General features: G+C 51.2%; 1 protein-coding gene across 12 annotated transcripts in view; it reads right to left on the reverse strand.

Moving 5' to 3' along the window:
* KDM2B (lysine demethylase 2B) overlaps positions 1–20,542 on the reverse strand; it is a 117,305-nt gene that overhangs the window by 54,466 nt on the left and 42,297 nt on the right. For all 12 annotated transcript variants that reach the window (XM_066371005.1, XM_066370998.1, XM_066370999.1 and 9 more), the window contains 3 exons: positions 18,044–18,159; positions 11,791–11,917; positions 7,783–8,270 (listed from right to left, as the gene is read on the reverse strand). In XM_066371005.1, the coding sequence (XP_066227102.1) occupies positions 7,783–8,270; positions 11,791–11,917; positions 18,044–18,159 (731 nt within the window). The remainder of the gene's footprint in view (positions 1–7,782; positions 8,271–11,790; positions 11,918–18,043; positions 18,160–20,542) is intronic.

Consider the following 20,542-nt stretch of genomic DNA (forward strand, 5'->3'; position numbering starts at 1 on the left):
CACATCCAGCCCCCAGCAGGCAAGCCTCAGCCATTACTGGGGGCCTGACAACCCCGCTCCCCAGCCAGGCTGAATCCAGCTGTGCCCTGCTTTCTATGTTCTGGGTCACCTCCAGGGTGTGAGCAGACCGGGCTGCGGCCCTCCCACTGTCCCCTGCTTTTGGTTCTGCTGAAGCGGGAAGGGGTGTGGTGACCCCAGAAAGCCAACAGTGCTGGAGGTCTGGGTTCTACACCTCACTGTCCTGCACACAGCAGGACTGAGGAGCAACTGCAACGAGCAGGTGTGCTCCAAGACCAGGGCCTGATGAACCCTAAGACATAAAACCTGTGCACGCCCTGCCCCGGTCACGGGTCTCCCCAAAATATCACAATGGGCCTGTTTTTATTCCATGATGGCTGGTGTCTAACATAATGATAATAATAATAATAACAAGATCAGCTTAGCTTTCTGAGCACTTCCAGGTCCCAGGCTGGTGTCACCTCCATGAGCCCGATGAGCTCCATATTCTTACCGTCCCCATCTTACCACGATCCCCGAGCACCACAGCTGACAGGGCGCACTCAGCCCAACTCCAGAACCCTTGGTCTTAAAAAGTAACATCTGTTTGGATAATGGACTCTTCGTTTAGGGTTATTTTCCATTATATTTGGGCTTCGATAAATGAGCAACACAATCTTCTTTGTGTGTTAAAAGGAGATAACTAACATCTGCCTGACTAGGCAGCGGATACAGCGTCGGACTAGGATGTAGAGGACCCAGGTTTGAAACCCCAAGGTCGCTGGCTTGAGCACAGACTCATCCAGCTTGAGCGTGGGCTCACTGGCTTGAGCATGGGATCCTAGACATGACCCCATGATCGCTGGCTTGAGCCCAAAGGTCACTGGCTTGAAGCCCAAGATCACTAGCTTGAGCAAGGGGTCACTCGTTCTGCTGTAGCCCCCTGGTCAAGGCTCATATGAGACAGCAATCAATGAACAAGCCATCAACGAACAGCTAAGATGCCGCAACGAAGAATTGATGCTTCTTATCTCTCTCCCTTCCTGTCTGTCTGTCCCTATCTGTCCCCCTCTCTGACTCTGTCTCTGTCATACAAAAAAGAAAAGAAAGAAAAAGAAAAAGGAGATAACACCTGAAAACAACAGCCCTTTATTGTCTCTTCCAGCTTCTTAATTCCATATGGTCCTACAATTCCTTGCAGCCCCATCATTTCCTGTAAGAAATCCATGCAGTCCCAAAATTCCTTGGAGTCCCATAATTCCCCATAGCTCATAATTCCCTGTGGACTTCCATGTCATCCTGTAATTCCCTGGAGTCCCATAATTCCCTGTGGCCCCATAATTCCCTGAGGTCCCATAATTCTACCCAGTAAGAAAGGCTGTTTTCTATAGTGAGCTGGCATTTCCACCCCCACCTGAAGTTCTGGCATCACTGGAAAGAGATCCTAGAATGATCAGCTGCAGAATTACCTTGCAGAGGAGTGTCTGACAAAGACCCTCCCACCTCCAACCCCAGTGGTCACTGCCCACCTAAGGCACAGCCCTTCACAACCTGACAAGGCGCTGGTTCTTTTCAAGTCATTCACAATCGACTTGGGGGCTATACCTCCCCCACAGAGCCACACACCCTCCTGAGTACTAGTTTAAAGTACAAATTTCTTCTGGGAGAGACAGCATGTAGGGTAATGGTCCATCGTGCTGTGAATTACTCTGTCCTCCAATCAATGCTTGTCAATCCAAGAGGAAAGAGGGAAAAGCTGATATATTGGGTTGGTTACTGTGCACCCAAGAACTCATGTCTATTCAAAACCTTATGGGGAAATAGGGCCTTTGCAGATGTAATCATGTTAAGAATGAAATCACATGGGCCGGGGTTGGCCCTAATCCGATGACTGATGTCCCTATAAGAAAGAGGGGGCACTCAGAGACAAAGAGAAGACAGGTGGCCGTGTGAAGATGGAGACGGAGAACGGAGCGATGTTGCAACAAGCCAAGGAACGCCAAGGACGGCGAGCAACCCCGGGAAACCAGAAGAGACAAGACGAGGAAGGAGCCTCCCCTCTTCCGATGGGCACTGATTTCGGACCTCCAGCCTCCGGTACTAAAAGAAGAAATCCCCTTTGTTTCAAGCCTGCCTGGGGTTCTTTGTTATGCAGCCCTTGGAGACCAATACAGATTTCAATGTAAACCTGAAAGAGGCTGGGGGAGGCTGGGAGGCGGGGAAAGAGCCAGGGAAGGGCGGGAGCCGCCAGAGCCAGTCTGGCTCTCCTCGGACTGTGACCTATGCATAGTTCATCTCCCTTCCTGCCAGGGCTCACCTCGGAGAGCTAGGTGTTCATCACCTCATTGTTCCTCAAAATAACTCAGTGACATAGGTCCCTGTTATTGTTCCCTTTTTACAGTGAGGACAATCAGGTTTCAACCTGTTAAGCACTTCAGAATGGCCAAGAAACCACAGATGCTGGTCCCTGGAAAAAAACAAAGCAAATCTAGTCCAACATCCTCTTTTACATACAGATAAAAAGAAAGGTGGAGTGACTCGCCCAAGGCCACACAGCAGGTAGCTAAGAACAGAAGCCAAAAGGAAACTCAAGGGTCTCTTGCATGCTGAGGTCTTGTTTTCCCATCAGGTCGAGTCTAACACACTGCCCCTTCCCTCCAGCAGATCAGATGTCTTCACAGAGTGCAGTCACTGGAGACACCTGGGCGCCAACCCCAAAGGGGTAGGACAGGCAAGAAAATGTCTTTCTTAGACTTTTTTCTTAGACCTTTACGAGACCCATGAAATCTTTCTTTTCACAGAGCTAATGAAGTAGGATAATCATTGTGGACCGAATCTAAACCCAGATGTCCCCCAAGTCAGGCTCATTTAGACTTGCTGAAACCACAAGACACAAGTCGCCGCGCGTCTCTCATCAGCATGGATGCAAGGACAAACTCAACTCGCAAAAGTTCCGCCCACAAAAGAGAATAAGACTTATAGGAACACACACACACACACACACACAGCTTTAAGGGATAAAAGCAAGTTGCAAGACAGTATGATCTAATTATTTTTTTAAATTATGCATGTGTTTGTATACATGGGGATGAGAGGAGAGCCCCCAAAATAGGTTAATCAGGTGAGAAGAAGGGGTTATGTCTGGGGTGTGAGGATGGAAGGGGGCACACGTTCTATCTTCTAGATGATAATGTTTAACTTTTTCTTTTCCATTGACCATGTAACACTATCACACTTAAAGCTGTCATACAGAATGCCTGACCAGGCAGTGGCACAGTGGATAGAGTGTCGGACTAGGACATGGAGGATCCAGGTTCGAAACCCCCAAGGTCGCCACCTTGAGCGCGGGATCACCAGCTTGAGCATGGATCACAGACATGACCCCATGGTCACTGGCTTGAGCCCAAGGTCTCTGGCTTGAGCAAGGGGTCACTCGGTCTACTGTAGTCCCCCCACCATCAAGGCACATATGAGAAAGTAATCAATGAACAACTAAGGTACCACAACGAAGAATTGATGCTTATCTCTCTCCCTTCCTGACTGTCTATCCCTGCCTGTCCCTCTCTCTGTCTCTCTGTCACCACCACAACAAAAAAGTTTTCATATAGCAAATACCCAGAATAGGTAAATACATAAAGACTGAAAGCAGATTGGAGGGAAGGGGACATGGAAAGTGACTGATAAGGGGCATAAGGTGCTGTCTGGGGTGACAAGGTTCTAAACTGGACAGAGCAGCGGTAGCTGCACAAATATTGTGAATGTGCTTGTTGCCACTGAGCTGTACACTGCAGTGGTTACAATGTTTCCTTCTTAAAGAATCTAACCTGCTGATCAAGTAAGTAAAATGAATGAATGAATGAATAAATAAATAAATAAATAAATAAATAACGGCAAGTGTTTGTGCATATTTTACCACAATTAAAAAAAAAAGTTACATTATCTGTTCCCCAAGAAGGCAGCTTACATTGGACTCTTGAATGTGTTTTTCCCTTCTGAAAGGTACGCTGCTCCCCCCCCCCCCATTCTCAGGGAGCCCAGATGGTTCCGGAACTTGGGAAGGGGGGCGCAGCCCCACGAGCCACCACTGGGTGACTATATTCAAACACGCCTGGAATGTAAAACCCAGAGGACTGGGGAGCGCTGGGTTGAAGATGAACCTAACAGTGTTTAGGAAAAAAGGGTTTTCTCTGCAGATCCTCCTTCCCAGGCCTCCCCAGGGTTTCCCTGAGCAGATGACTTTGAAATTGTCAGCCAAGCCTGTGCCTCTCAACAGCCTGTCTCCTGGGACAGGGGGCGGGGGTTCAGGAAGGATAAAGGGTTTTACTTGAGGTGGTGAACACACAACACGGTGTACAGAGATGTTTTGTGAAATTGTGCACCCAAAACCTGTATAGTTTTGTTAACCAGTGTCACCACAATAAATTCAATAAAAGGAGATGGGCGGGAGCAGGGGGGAGGGAGTCCGTCTCCTTTAGTTCCACTCTGAAAGGAACACAGTCGCAGTTCTGAGCCACGCGATTTTCTCAAGTCTATCGTGGATGGCCCATCATCAGGGAGTCCCACCTGAGCCCCCGGCCGAAACAAAATGAACTCAGGTGCATCAACCAGCACCAAATGTCTCCTCTGTGGAGAAACGCCAAAGCCACTCTTCCCTGTGACAGGTAACTAACTGGCCACACCTCAGTTCCCATCAGCCTTTGTTCAACAGTCACCGACAAGTCATCTTGCATTTAGTGTCACAGTTTATCAGATGATTTCAAACACATTTCCTCATCTGAAGTCATTGTGGGCATTTGGGCAGCGAACAATGGAAGAGGTTTCGTTTTAATTAAGCTCAGAGGAGTTCCGTGACAAGCCCACGTCACACCGCTAAAACCCGAAGGAGCAGACATCAAACCAAGGTCCGCTGTCGCTGAGCCCAGTATTCCTCCCACAACACTCTTCACCGCCAGCCACAGACGAGAGAGAAAAGCTTGAGAAGACTCACGTGGAAGGAGCCACCATGTCCCTTCTTTGTTCTCTCAACCTCCGACCCACAATGCAGAAGTCTCTGATAAAGTTTCATAAATGCCTAAATCAAAAAACTGAGCCTGCCCAGGTGGTGGCGCAATGGATAGAGTGTTGGCCTGGGAGGCTGAGGACCCAGGTTCGATAACCTGAGGTCGCCAGCTTGAACTTGGGCTCACCAGCTTGAACGTGGGCTCATCAGCTTGAGCGTGGGGTCGCTGGCTGGGATCATAGACATAACCTCATGGTCACTGGCTTGAAGCCCAAGGTCGCTGGCTTGAGCAAGGGATCACTCGCTCTGTTGGAGCTCCCCAGTCAAGGTACATATGAGAAAGCAATCAATGAACAACTAAGGTGCCGCAATGAAGAATTCATGCTTCTCATCTCTCTCTCCTGTGTGTCTTTGTCTGCCCCTCTCTGTCTCTGTCTGTCTCTCTGTCTCGCTTAAAAAAAAAAAAAATTAAGAATCAGGAAATATACTATAAATGAAAGGAACAACGATAAAAGCCAAAAGACCTAGCCATCTCCAGACTGACTCATTTTGGGGACCGTCTCCCATCCCAGGGCTCTGAGTATTGTGAGCCATCACAAGCAGTCATCTGAGGTCCCGGAAAAATGCAGAGAAGGAAAGAAGACTTCGTCTTGCAACACCAGCCAAAGATCATAACTGGTCAGTCATCAGAGAGGAAAGCCCACTGATCAAAAACAAGACTCATTGGCCTGACCTGTGGTGGCGCAGTGGATAAAGCGTCGACCTGGAAATGCTGAGGTCGCCAGTTCGAAACCCTGGGCTTGCCTGGTCAAGGCACATATGGGAGTTGAGGCTTCCAGCTCCTCCTCCCCCCTTCTCTCTCTCTCTCTCTCCCTTTCCTCTCTAAAATGAATAAATAAATAAAAATTAAAAAAAACAAAAAACAAAAACAAACAAACAAACAAAAAGACTCACTCACTGGTAGTGGCGGCAGTAGGCGGCAGCTAAGAATTCTTTCTTGGACCCACTTTCCTGAGCTGTTTTATTTCTCAGCCAGTGCAAAAAAACCCCCAACATCTGGGAAGATGGGACAGGGGCCTGAGTGTGCAGCCAGGAGGAAGCTGCTAACCCTGTGACAACACTCGCACTCTGAAGGTCAGCTTTGGCTTCAAAAATCTTTCCTGGGTCAGAGGCTGTGAAGGAGGGACAGCCTGGCCTGACGAGCAGGAACTCCCCAACGCCGGAAGACACCATTGTCCACTCTATCCAGGCCGGCTCCTGGCCACGTCGTATTCAGAGATGCTAGCAGACGCTCCAACTTTCCTGTGACTCTAGGAGGCTTGTCCCCAGGCATGTCCCCTGACCTTTCTGAGCCGACGTCCTCATTGGGGAATGGTAGATGAAAAGGTTAGCTACCACCTTCCTAGCTCTCTTACCTGGTAGTGGTAAGCTTTCAATGAGTGTCACGATTATGATGACAACAGGACAAGGCTGCCCGGTGTATTTCCGAGTTCTTTTTTTTTTTTTTTTTTTTTTTTTAATGTCTTTTATTTATTATATATATTGGTTTGTTTTTGTTTTACAGAGACAGAGAGAGAGAGTCAGAGAGAGGGATAGACAGGGACAGACAGACAGGAATGGAGAGAGATGAGAAGCATCAATCATTAGTATTTTGTTGGGACACCTTAGTTGTTCATTGATTGCTTTCTCACATGTGCCTTGACCGCGGGCCTTCAGCAGACCAAGAAACCGCTTGCTCGAGCCAGAGACCTTGGGTCCAAGCTGGTGGGCTTTGCTCAAGCCAGATGAGCCCGCGCTCAAGCTGGCGACCTCTGGGTCTCGAACCTGGGTCGTCGGCAACCCAGTCTGACGCTCTATCCACTGCGCCACTGCCTGTTCAGGCTATTTCCGAGTTCTTAAAACACCTGTTCTTCAGCACTCTGCTTCTAACGGCCTTCCCCATCTGCAGGACTCCTACGCAGCCTCCAAAATCCAGCTCAAATGCCCTCTGCATAACTACCCCAGGGCCCTGGCCTGCTTTCACACCCTGAGTACAGACAGAATGCTCACTGGCATTTAATTCCCTGTCTCCTTTCCTTACCTGCCCGTTTTCCTGCTAGACAGTGAATCACCGGAGGGCAGTGACTATGACCCCCTTCTTTCTGTTCCCCAACCGACAGCACAGCTGGTGCTCAGTGAAAATTGGTTCAATAATTGGGCTCTACTGGGAGACCTCTGAACCCCGGGGGGCCACGTAGCCCACCAGGATGCACCACTTGGTCAAATGAAATGGATACATGTTCTGCCCTGGCCAGGTAGCTGAGTTGGTTAGAGCGTCGTTCCAATATGCCGAGGTTGTGGGTTCAATCCCGGTACATACAAGAAAACAGAAAAAAAGTAAAGAGAGAGAATTCTCAAATGGATCCCTGTCCCAGAGAAAGCCAACTCAGAACACAAATCTCTCTGACCAGGAAGGTGGAGTCTGACCCCAAAACCGACAGCAGCACTCTCCGTGTACCCACAGCGCCTACTGCCGACAAATCCTCAAATTCCAACAAATATGAGAAAGAAGTCATCAACCACAGAGCCAGTTTCCACCGAGATTCCCTGCAGGTCTCAACAGCGGCCTCCACTTGGACACCCTAGATGAGCTCGCCTGGACCAGAGGCCCCTCTCCATGCATGGACATGCCCCAAGGATGGCCTGCACCAAGCCACTCTGAGCGGAGCTGTCCTTGGAAAGCTATGCTTTGAACAGAACTTGCCCAGCCCTGAGCTGCCCAGCCCCAGACATGGCTCCCTGCCCACCTTCACACCCTCCAGGAGTGCCTGGGGGTCCTCGATGCCCTCGGGGACACACTTCTTGTTTTCTGGGAGGGATTCAAGTTTCTCCACCAGAGCTTTCAGGCCCTTCAGTTCAAACTCGGTGAGGTGGGTCCATTTGGCAGAGACCTCAGTGGTAGGCGAGCCAGTGGGCGTCCTAGGGTAGTCTACGGGCACCGTCGTGGACTTGACACTGTCTTCTGACTCGTTAGACAAAGTCCTTTTGAGGAACCGCAGGGCAGGCGCTTTGGGCTTCTTCCCGGGGGGCTCCTGGTCCTCAGAGGGGGTGCTGGTGGGTGAGGCAGGGCCATCGGCAGGTGGCTTGGGCACCTTATCTGCACCCTCTTCCTCCTCCTCCTCTTCCTCCTCCTCCTCTTTTTCTTCCTCCTGGGGATGCTGTTCACAAGACTCCTCCTCCATCTCCAGCCAGGAATCAGATGAGAAGCCGTCTATACTGGGCTTTCTTGGGGCATCTACAGGGGATGTGGACAAAGGGATCACAAGAAAGACTGAGACGAATGCCCCAAACTCCCTGCCAGAAGTCCCTGGACCTTTACTCACTATGTCTCCCTGCTGCTCTGGGGATCGATCTAAAGGTCTGGATATCCTTCAGCTTCTAGAAAGGTGGGGTCAGTCAGACACAGGCTCAAATCCCAGCTCAGCTTCCTCCAGCTGTGTGTACCCAGATAAGTTGCTGCACTTCTCTGAACACACCTGCTATTTTAGTTTTCAACATATAAAAGTAAGACAAAAGAGACCTGGACGGATAGCTTGGTGGGTTAGAGCATTGTCCCGAAGTACAGAGGTTGCCCAGTTTGATCCCTGTTCAGGGCATGTACAGGAACAGATAGATGTTCCTGTCTCTCTCTCTTCCTCTCTCTCTATACCCAATAAATAAAAATTAAGAAAAAAAAATAGTGCCTGACAAGGTGGTGACGCAATGAGTAGAGCATAGGCTTGGGATGCTGAGGACCCAGGTTCAAAACCCCAAGGTCACCAGCTTGAGCATGGACTCATCCTGCTTGAGTACAGGCTCACCAGCTCAAGCACGGGGTCACTGGCTTGAATGTGGGATCATAGACATGACCCCCTGTTCGCTGGCTTGAGCCCAAAAGGCCACTGGCTTGAAGCCCAAGGTTGCTGGCTTGAGGAAGGGGTCACTCAGTCTGCTGGAGCACCCCCTCCCTGATCAAGGAACATCTGAGAAAGTAATCAATGAACAACTAAGGTGCTGCAACAAAGAATTGATGCTTCTCATCTGTCTCCCTTCCTGTCTTGTCTGTCCCTCTTTCTCTCTCACTACAAAAAAAAAAAAAGTAAGACAAAAGAGCATATAGTATGTGTGATCGCCTTCATTTAAATGTCCAGAACAACAATAAAAAATCCGTAGAGCTTGACCAGGCGGTAGCGCAGTGGATAGAGCGTCGGACTGGGATGCGGAGGACCCAGGTTCGAGACCCCAGGTCACCAGCTTGAGTGCAGTCTCATCTGGTTTGAGCAAAAGCTCACCAGCTTGAACCCAAGGTAACTGGCTTGAGCAAGGGGTCACTCGGTCTGCTGTAGCCCCACGGTCAAGGCACATATGAGAGAGCAATCAATGTACAACTAAGGCGTAGCAGCAAAGAATTGATGCTTCTCATCTCTCTCCCTTCCTGTCTGTCTGTCCCTGTCTGTCCCTCTCTCTGTCTCTGTTACAAAATAAATAAATAAGTAACAGAAAAAAAAAATCCGTAGAGACAGAAACCAAATGAGTGCTGCAGGCTGAGGGAGAGGGTATGAGGTAAGACAGTAACAGAAGGGTGCAGGTTGCACTCCGGGGCAATGAATGCTCTAAAACTTAACTGTGGTGATGGCTGCACGACTCAAAACCATTAGAGCAGTGGTCCCCAACTCCAGGGCCACGGACCGGTACCGGTCTGTGGGCCATTTGGTACCGGTCCATAGAGAAAGAATAAATAACTTACGTTATTCCCGCTTTATTTATATTTAAGTTTGAACAATGTTTTATTTTTTTTAAATGACTAGATTCCCTCTGTTACATCCGTCTAAGACTCACTCTTGACGCTTGTCTCGGTCACGTGATACATTTATCCGTCCCACCCTAAAGGCTGGTCCGTGAAAATATTTTTTGACATTAAACCGGTCCGTGGCCCAAAAAAGGTTGGGGACCACTGCATTAGAGAACCCACTCAGTGACTTGTAGGCTACGTGAACTATGTTCCCATAACGTTCTTTAAAAAACATAAGGCAAAGACTACTTCCTCTGAAGGCCCTGGTGTGAGGATTACACAAGGCATCACGGAGCATGATGCCTGTCGTACAACTAGCATTCCATTCATGAGGTGTTTCCCTGACATCCCCCCTTCTCTTTGGCAGAGGGACTAGAGAGGCGGAGAAAACAGTGGCAAGAAAGTCTGAGAAACAAGTGGGTACCAATGACCCAAACGCTGGCTCAAGCTGGCCTCCCGGAATCGGGGATATACAGCTAAATAGCCACATGAGAGAAGTGACCCTCATTTCCCAGGCTGGGAACTGCCACCAAATCAAGCCTTCAGTCCCCCCAGGAATGTATATATAACAACTGCAATCGCCATGGTTCTCACACTATTTCAGACTCATTTCTATCCCCTCCCAGGCTGGAGGCTTGCTTCAGAAGAGCAGGTTGTAGGGTTTCGGTATTTTTCACACCAGAATGTCGCATCACCTGATAGGACTTACAACAGAACTCCCAACCCCTGCTCCCCACCAGTCAAACTCAATTTCTGAGAGACGGATGAACACTTCCCAATAAAACCTCAGCAGAGCCTGACCAGGTGGTGGCGCAGTAGACAGAGCGTCAGCCTGGGATGCTCAAACCTCAAAATCGCCGGCTTGAATGTGGGATAATACAGCTTGAGCACAGGCTCATCAGATCGAGTGTGGGGTCGCTGGCTTGAGCATGGGATCATAAGACATGACCCCAAGGTCGCTGGCTTGAGCAAGGGGTCATACACTCTTCTGTAGTCCCCCCCCCAATCAAGGCACATATGAGAAAGCCATCAATGAACAGCTAAGATGCCACAACAAAGAACTGATGTTTCTCATTTCTCTCCCTTCCTGTTTATCCCTGTCTGTCCCCTTTCTCTCTCTCTCTCTCACAGAAAAAAACCCAGTAGATATATTTGATTCCCATCATATGCCCACCTGAAACCAATCCCTAAAGTCACTAAGGATAGGAGTCAAAGGAAGGAAGAAGGTTTAGTGAGGAAAATAGTTTTTCTATTCCGTGATGAGAAAGATGAAATCACGGAGGCACAGCGGACTCCGCATCCAGGAAAACCCCTCAGTAGTGATAGAGCAGAGGGGAAGAAGCGGGACTGTCACAGCTAAATGCAACTTCGAGGCGGGCATCTGTGCATCAAGATACAAGGCCTGAGCATTCTAGAGGAAGAATGTCCTTTTAAGTAACAGCAGCGGGGCAAGACACTGCAGCTGCGGCTCAAAACCACCCATCCCATCGCTCTGCCAGGCTTGTGTCTCCTGCCCATCTCCAGCCCGGGCCACACCCCTGGCTGGCTCAAAGCTGGCCTGGTATTTGGGAGGTTGGCTGCATCTCATGGGCCTGCTCTTATGTAGACAAAAAAACAACTTCCAGGGCACGAAGGGTGGTGGTGGTGGGGGAGTCCGCTGGTGTCTACTACGGAATAAAAAGAACCCACTTCAGCAGTCATGTCCAGGACTGGGCCCTCCCCACAACCACAGAGTCACCAGCAAGACCTGAAGTCCACCAACGTGACTCTCTTAGGGTCATGATTTCATTTTCTCTCTGTATTCCAAGTGAGAAGCTAACAAGAGGCTTCCCCCTACAAAGGTGTTTCTAGGAATCTGCCCAACACTTGGGCTCAGACGAATCCCCAGAACCCAGGGACTCTCAAGGGCCCCACTAAAACATAAAAAAGTATGGTTTCTGCCCCAGCCGAGTGGCCGAGGCAGTGTGGCCTGCTGCTCACTCACCAATCAGCATCGATTCTCTCTGGTATTCCTGGGTGAGGTGGGACCGCTGGGTCACACAGTACACGTATCTCTCCAAAACATACCAGCACATCTCATAGTAGAAGGGGTAACGAAATTTGGGCTGCACCTGAAAGCAAAAAGCCAGGGGCCAAGGTCAGTTTCTGGAGGGCCAAGGAGAAAATGCAGGAGAGATTCGAGGGGATGGAGGTTTGGGGGGGGCGGTTATTTTCATCATCTTCTCAAGAGCACAAATGGTGTGAAGGAAAATAATGGGGGGGGGGGGCGGGCTGCAGGGCAGGAGGAAGGCGCTGAGAGGGGAAACACCAGTAGCATGCTCAAATGAGGAGGAATAGGGGAGGAAGGGGCCTAGGTGAGAGCTTCATTTTAAGGTTCCCTGAGCCGCGCGCCGCTGGGGAAGGCAGATGAGGTCCGCTTTGTGCTTCTGTGAGGAGCAGAGAAAGAAGTTGTCCCCTGATCTGCTGACTGTGGGTGCGGGGACCCACCAATGCAAGCCACTGCCTGATTCTAGCTACAGCAGAAATGGGCTCCTGGTTGTTCTAAAAAAATGCTCTCCCCAACTTTGCCATCCCCACCCTCCCCTTTGAAAAACAGAAATCAATTCCCAAACCTTACCCACGTGCAGACAGGCTATTACTAAGTAAGCATCTCCTACAATCTGGGGGAAGAGGCCACACACCAGGCTGGACAATGAGGGTGGAGGGGTGTGGCCTCGCCTGCTCTAGGGGCGGGGCCTCAGAGGAATCGACTCCCTGTTCCTTCTCCACCACCACCGGGCACTGCCCAGTCTGTATTCCCAAGAAAGTCCTTTGGGCCCAAGGAAGTCCTCCGTGTAACCCCAACACCAAGGGATACACCCCCAGGTCTGGAGCAGAAGTCCAGACAGATCCCCTTTCGGCTGTTTCATATAGGAGAGGAAAATACAGATGCTCATAGCTTCATGCACCAGAACTGTGAAAAGCCCTGGCTGGGCCCAGGGGGATTCCAATGGGTGGCAGCACATGGGGTCTATATGGGTGAGATGAGAGCAAAAGAAGGGAAGAAGCAATACCACAGGCAGCCCTGGCCCAGATGAACCTTCCAGAAACTCCATCCCGAGCAGGCAAGGGAGGACGGACAGTGTTGGGAGGGTGGTCCCTCTCCTACCGCCAGGCCCCTCTTCTCCAAGGCTACTTACAGACCCTGTGTGTCCACACTCATGCCTGCCTGACCTGCTCACCTGCCTTCTCGCTGAGGGTATGTCTGCTTCAAGGGACCTTTGCAGGGGTCAGAGACCCCCATCCACCTCTCCTATCTCGCAGGAACTCAGGGAGTGGGGCATTAAGCAAAAGCATACTCTCCTTTCTGAGATGACAATCAACAGGCAACATTCTACATGTAGGACGCAGACAAAGACAAGCAGACCCCAGTCCACCATGTACCCTCAGATGCTATAACCTGCCTCTCTGCCAGTGCCCGCCTGGAAAAGCCCCCAACCTTGCCCCATTTAAGAGTCCCAGCTCTCAGTTCCTCATCCAGACCCCACTGCGAGGCCCTTTTCCCACGCTGGGGGGCTTCACTTCTCCCATCTGCAGATTGGGTCCATGTGACCTCTCTGCCTCTCTGGTGGGTGGTATGTTTGGGAATGAGATCCTGGCAGCTGCATGCTTGGGGGGGGGGGGGGGGCGGAGATATGCATGGTGTTCGGAACATCATTTCGTGGTTTTCTTGGCTCCAGCTACTTTCCCAAGAACCCCAGTTTTATTGCTGGGATAGTACATTTAATAATGACCTTTTTTGTTTTGTGTTTTGTTTTGTTTTGTATTCCCAGTCACCAGATCAGTGCCCTCTGGAGTTTAAAAAGGAAAAGAGGCTCTTTAGCCTGAGGCAGACCCTGACCTCCTGTGAAGAAAGGTTTGGGGGTGTCTCAGCCCCAGCCCTGCTCCGGAACAGACGGCCAAGACCTCAAGCAATCTGAGGACAGGCTGGCCCGCCTCTTCTCAGACCGTTTCTCACTTCATCTCACTTCATCTTCTGTCTTTTGACCCGACTGGTAAAACACGAAAGTTGCTTTTGACTTTTGCAATTTGGGGAGATTGTCCAAACCAACTCTGCATGGACAGGCACCTTGGTGCCCGAGAATCTTTGTAGATCATGGAGGGGGGAAAAAATTTTTTTTTTTCTGGCTATATGTCAGGAGAGGAAGACATGTCTCCCCTTCCTGTGGCTGAATCCAAGGGAAACCAGCTAGATGAAAACAAATGCTGATGAAAAACTTAAAATTCTTTTTTTTAATTTTACTTTATTTTTTTTTTCCAAGAGAGCACACGGCAGGGAAACAAAATTGGCAAAGAATTGACTTACAAATGGGTTGTCGCCTTCCACCCTTCGCCTTCAAAAGGTTTCAGCCACATGCCTGGGAACATTAAACACACGATTGCTCAACATTATTTGTTGACAAAATCGGAGCCTCATCAAACTGAGTCGTTCGCCGCCAAAAGGCAAGGCGGTCAGAAAGCATGCACTGCTCCCTGCCTCGGGGGTGGGGGGGTTCATCAGTGGGTGACTCTCAGCCTGAGTTCCCAAAGGCCCACTGGAGAGGCGCCCGGCCTTCGCTCTTCCTCGGACAGCAGAGTGACCTCAGGAGGACAGAACCGAAGGTATTATTTCAGTGCATCTAGAACTCCCAGGTCTCAGGACTTGAAAAACTAAAATAGAGGAGGGTGGGTGGAAATAGCTTAAAAATTTGTTTTTCTCCTGGAAAAAAAAAATCAATGGGGAAAAAATGTCCAATGGTAAGAGAAAGGTGAGAGAAAGGGTAAATTATTTGCAATTTCCAAATAGAGTCACTGGCTGGAACGGAATGGGGCATGCGGGCATTACCTTTTCTGAGAAGGCTGCTGTCACCAGACCCAATGGGGGGAGGGGGAGATAAATAAAAAAAGAGACAGCAGTTTAATGATCATCTGGACCATCCCTATCCCTTATCAATCTAACTGGAGTTAAAAATATGTAGTGATTATTGTTGAGGCCCTATCTTCAAATAGTAAATGTGCTCACCACATCCGTTCGTTGGCGTGGTTCTTCCACCCTCTGATGTTTTTAGAACGAGAGGGGAAAGATTTACTCTCCAACGGGGGCAGGAGAGGGAAACCCCCAGTCCCAAAGCACCCCTGTTTGTGCTCGTCATCGGGACACCAGGTCAAGTCACTGGTCATCCAGTCCAGGAAAAATTACAATTGTGAGAGCTAGACAATGGCTTCCTAAACCTAGGAGAACCTTTGGGTTCCTCGGGTCCAGATGGGTGGGGAGTGGGTTCCCATCCAGGGGTCAGTCTGAGTTCTCAAAGGGCCATTGGAGTTTGGACCACAAAAAGCAAATTCTTTTTTCTAAGACGAACTCACACCACGAGGCTTAGAGACAGACAATGTCCTCTGTTCTGCCCCCTGCATTTAGTTTCCAAGAAAAGCCGTGTTTTAGGACTCCTGAAAAATTACATGAAAAGGGCCACAACCTCCTTAAGCAGCTTGCAGGGAAGGAATGAATTAAGCCATAGTGAGCAGACCAGGAGCCCCCGCACTTTTTCGGGCTTCCGGCGCCCTCCCCCCAGCCTCTTTTGTCTGCCTGGACTCCTAAGACATGAACAATTGGGCCTTGTGGACAAGCCCTCACCAAGGACCAGAAATCAAAGCAGATTAAACAGCTTGCCGCTGGTTCCAGCCCAGCCTGTCCACCAGACCCCCGCCCAGCAACCTGTTTGGGGGAAACCAGATGGGGTGTCCACTCAGACAACAGGGACAGTGGGCCTTGGGGGAGGGGACCCTGAAAGCTCATCTGGACATGTGTGTGTGTGTGTGTGTGTGTGTGTGTGTGTGTTATTCCATAGAAGCTTGAAGTTACACTCCATTACCTCCCCCCCCCCCCCCCGTCTCCTGCTGAGGGGGGAGGGGAACTGGGCTCCTCACAGAATGGTGGGGCCCAAATTCACTGAGATGTACGGTACAGATTCCTGGGGTGGGGAGGGGTAGTTAAAGTTTTAGAAAGCCCAGCCTGACTCTGGCTTTCAGGAATTGCCTGGAAAGTCACGGGCCTGACTCCTCTTTCTAGATTTTCCCTTTTCTACCCCACCCGCCCTTCCTAGTCTGCTCCCAAACAAACTGGCCCATTCCTCAGCACCGGCCAGAGAACAGTTGGCCAGAGCCCCAGACAGCACTTGATCCAGACTCTGAGATGACCACTCGCACCCAAATGGTGCCGTTACCACGGTATGACATCCTCCAGCCCAGGGCTGGGCAGGCCTCCCCCCACATGGTGAAAGGGACATTGGGCGGGTAGCAAAGAAGAAAGGAACAAACGTCCAAGATGAGACACAGTCTTTGCAGTGCTGGGCCTCCCAGGCAGCAAACACGCCTTCTAACAATGGGCACGCTCCCTTTTCTGCGCTTGGCCACAGAATGTGGCTGAGGTGGCCCCTGGGAAACAGGGTCCGTCAAGGACAGGGCTGCTAAAAAGGTCAGACACACACAAACACACACACAGTGGCTAAGACTTTGACTCATCTATGTGATTCCATGCAGACCAAGGCCAGAAAGCAAGACCAAGAAAGGCAGGGATGCTGGGCCCAGGGCTCCTGCCCCTACAAGATGTTTCAAGGGTCCAACCACAGCAACCCGTCTTTGGGGCACAAACGTCATCTCTGTGGCAAAGACCGAGAAGACACGATATGGCCTGTCCACTCAGTGGAATGTGACTCAGGCACGAGAAGGAAGGAAGCACCGACACCTGCTCCAACACAGGTGGGGCCGAACGTCGTCCCGCTGAGAGAGAGAAGTCAGACACAAGAGGCCACGTCACAGGGTTCCATTCCATGTATATGAAAGGTCCAGAACAGGCAAGTCCACAGAGATGGGAAGCAGATCAGTGCTTTCCAGAACCTGGGGCAGAGGGAACGGGGAGTGACCACAAATAGAGAAATCCTTCTTTCAGGGGCGAGGAATGTCCTGGAACTAGACACAGGTGATGGCTGCACAACACTGCAAACGTGCTAAATGCCACTGAACTGTGCACTTTATTTTTTATTTATTTATTTTTGGATAGAGACAGAGAGAGAGTCAGAGAGAGACAGACAGGAACAGACAGACAGAAAGGGAGAGAGATGAAAAGCATCAATTCTTCATTGCAGCACCTTAGTTGTACATTGATTGCTTTCTCATATGTGCCTCGACGGGGGTGGGGGTGGGACTACAGCAGAGCGAGTGACCCCTTGCTCAACCAGTGACCTTGGGCTCAAGCCAGTGAACATCGGGTCATATCTATGGTCCCGCACACAAGCTGGTGAGCCCACGCTCAGGCCAGCGACCTCAGAATTTTGAACCTGGGTCCTCTGTGTCCCAATCCAACGCTCTATCCACAGCGCCACCTCCTGGTCAGGGAGAATTATGCACTTTAAATGGAGAGATTAATTGTATGTGACTTGACTCAATTAAAAAAAAAGAGGCTAAATATTTAAATAACTGTAAGAAAAACAAAAAAGAGGAAGAAATGGGCCCTTTCTGCCCCAGTTTCCCACCTGCCAACCTGCCTCAAATGCTTGAGGATTCTTGGTCAAGTTCTAGCACAGGAAAGAAAGTGGTAAGTTCCCAGTAGCCAGTGCTTTTCAGAGGACCCTCATGGAATGGAGCAGAGGGCACACGTCAGGTCCTGGGGTGTAGGACTGGGGGAAACTCAATGTCTGAGAAGCCGTAACCATCACCGTCAACCCGCACCCCTGCAGACATGGAGACGGAGCTCAGAGGCTACACCGGGGGAATCACAGACCCTGGCTTCCTCAGCCTCTGCATCACATCTAGGGTCCCCAGAGGACTCATGACCAAGACATGACCTTCTGTCCAAGGCCTAGCCCCCCCCCTGTGAACCACGGCACCAACCACGGCAAAATTCCCCTAACTCCCTCGTTCCCTTCTCCAGGAGAGAAGGAGGAAGAGGCCTGACATAGCAAGGTGCTTTCTCAAGAGACTTCCTCTTCGGCAAGGGGGTTTTGATTGCCACCAGCCTAGAGGTAAACAGAAAACTGCCAGGGCCCTAGGAGGGGCTCCTATGGGAACCCCTCCCCGGGAGAAGCAGGACCAAGGCCTGGCCTGAGGCAGAGGGCAGGAGGGATGGGGCCCTGAGAAGGACTTCGGTACAACCTGTCTTCAGACACACACAGAGCTCAGGAGCCGGGCATGTGCACGCAGAGGGAAGGAAGCCGTCTTACCCGCGTTCTGTCCTCGATCTCGTAGATCCGCAGCTGCATGGGCACGTTAAAGCTGTGCAGGATGTTGCCGCCGAACACCAGGGAGTCTACAGGGGTGTAGACGGCATGGATCCAGCCTAGGGTGGGGAGGGAGAGACAAAGTCAGCCACTGGCCCCACCGATGCCAGCGTGCTGGAGATACAGGAGGGCGTAGGAGGCCCAGGACCAAGGTGAGGATGCTCGGGCTGCCTGATGCAGGAAGCCGAGGCTCCAGCTAGAGCCTCGAGGACGCAGGAGGGCCGCCAGCTGGACCGCTTGCAGGCAGTGATGCTGGCTAGCTCAGGCTGAGTGCTGGGCAGCTGCAGACCAGCCCCCACCTGTTGAGGACCTTGATGACAAAGGTTTCCTTGTGTTGTTCTGGACCCGGCTGTAGCAGCCAACAGAGATGCAGGCCCTGTCCCCTCCCATACCGACCAGGGAGCTGAAAACCCCTCATCACTCAAGCTTTTCGGACGTCCTTGAGCCTTCTCCTGGATTATACCCGGGACCGCCAGTCTCAGAAAAGGTCACAAAGGATTGCTTGGGTCCATAACTAAGTGACATCTTGCCAGGGTTGTAGAACCCAGACACTTTTCTCTGCTCAATTCCTCCTCCTGCCATCAAAACCCGCGAAGGCCCGATTTCAGGCGCCTCCTCAGCCACACAATACCCGTACCCCCACATCAGCTCTGCCCGTCAGGCCATGAGCTGCTGACAAGTCTTCCTGCTGCCTGCTACTTCTTAGCAGCTTGGGGGACTTGGGGGCCCTTTCCTCTGCCTGAGCTCGGAGCCCAAAGCCTGGCACAGTAAACATGAAAATGATTCCTGAATGGTACCCTGGACCAAGCACTGGTCTAAGGGCTTAACTTATTTAATTCTCATAAAATCCTGGAAAGTCATTTCTAATTTGCAGATGAGGAGACTGAGACAGAGAAAAATAAAGTCACTTATCAGGATTGGAACCCAGGGAGTCGGCCTCTGCTTGGTCCATAAAGGCCAGGGACAGAAGCAGGCCACCTAATTCCTTCAACGACAGATCCCAAGTGCTGACCACACCTACACGTGGATCCCGGCGACCAGAAGGGACAGCACAGAGCGAGGGGACAGGTGATGTCACAATCCATCTTGTGTGGAAATACTGAAACCGAAGCTGAGAAGAGAAGTCACTTGCTGAATGAAGTCACAGCTGGTAAGTGACAGCTCCTCTGTTTTGAACTGCTATGCCGCAGTCACTGCATCAAAGGCATAGCGCAGGCATAGAGAGTCCCGGGAGGCAGGCAGGCCTGCAAACGTGGAGGGAAAGAGACGCAGCGAGAAACAAGACACGGAGGCCAAGAGGACAGACAGAGGCAGACACTCCCAGTGAAAGACACAGGATGAGCTGATGGGAGAGGAGACAGGCAGGGGCCAGCCGGGGTCCCCAGCTGGGTGCTGCAGTCCCCTCTCCTCCCGCCCGCCAGGCTGTTCTAGCCTCTTCCCTTCCAGGAGCTGACACAAGCCAGCCCGGAGTCACGGGCAGCCACGGGCAGCCACAGGCAGTCACGGCTGCTGGAGCAAAGCTGCCGCAGGGAAGAGAGAGAGCTCAAAAACCGCGAGGCTGCTGCTGGCATCTGGGTCAGCGGCCCTCTCCTGCGCAGGACACAGGTGGGACAAGGTTGGCGGCTATGGGGGGAGGGCAGGAGAAGACTGCCAGCCAAGAACACAGAATAAAGGCTTTTATGTAACCTGGTTGCGCCTTTAGCTCCTTGCATCTCTGGCCCAGGGTAGGGGATGGCAGCGAGAGCCACTCTGCATGCGGGTGTGCCCTTGCCGGTCACCTGGGCTCTGTACCCCCCCCCCCCGCCCCCTTAACCCTCTGTGCAGATGCCTTTAAAGCCTCCAGCCTCTCCGCCTCAGCTGTGTACCACCTGATTTTCTCAACATTTTATGTTTCAACCTAGAGGCGCGATGCTATTATTACTGCGGTTGTGACCACCATCGGTGTTGTTTAAGCAGCATTTCCTAATGTCGGACCAAGGACCACCAGACTTCTGCAGACGCACGTGGCGGGGTGAAGCCTGAGTGGGGACAAGGACTCCAGGGACCTGTTCCTACATACCACACAGGCCCATCTACCACCCTACAGAAAGGCTAGGTTCAGGGACCCGAGTTCGAGACTGTCCACAGAACCGACCCATCCTGTGACAGAGGGCATCTGACTGTCCCTCTCATGGCCTCACCTGCCCACATGAAGTGAGAGACACAACCACCTCCCATGTGGCCAAGCTGAGGAATACGAACCCTCTCCATATAAACATCTGCCCCGATGTCCACGGTGGCTTCGCACATGGGCGCCCACGTAAACCGCACCGACCGGCCCCCACCTCTCCCCTCTCTCCTGGCAGGTAGGAACAGATACACCCGACTTACATCTGTTACCCTGATGTGTGAGCAAAGAGGACAACAGAATAGAAGTGAGGTGCACCTAGGGAAGCAGGAAAC

This window comes from Saccopteryx leptura, chromosome 2 (assembly GCF_036850995.1).
Source record: "Saccopteryx leptura isolate mSacLep1 chromosome 2, mSacLep1_pri_phased_curated, whole genome shotgun sequence".
NCBI lineage: Eukaryota > Metazoa > Chordata > Mammalia > Chiroptera > Emballonuridae > Saccopteryx > Saccopteryx leptura.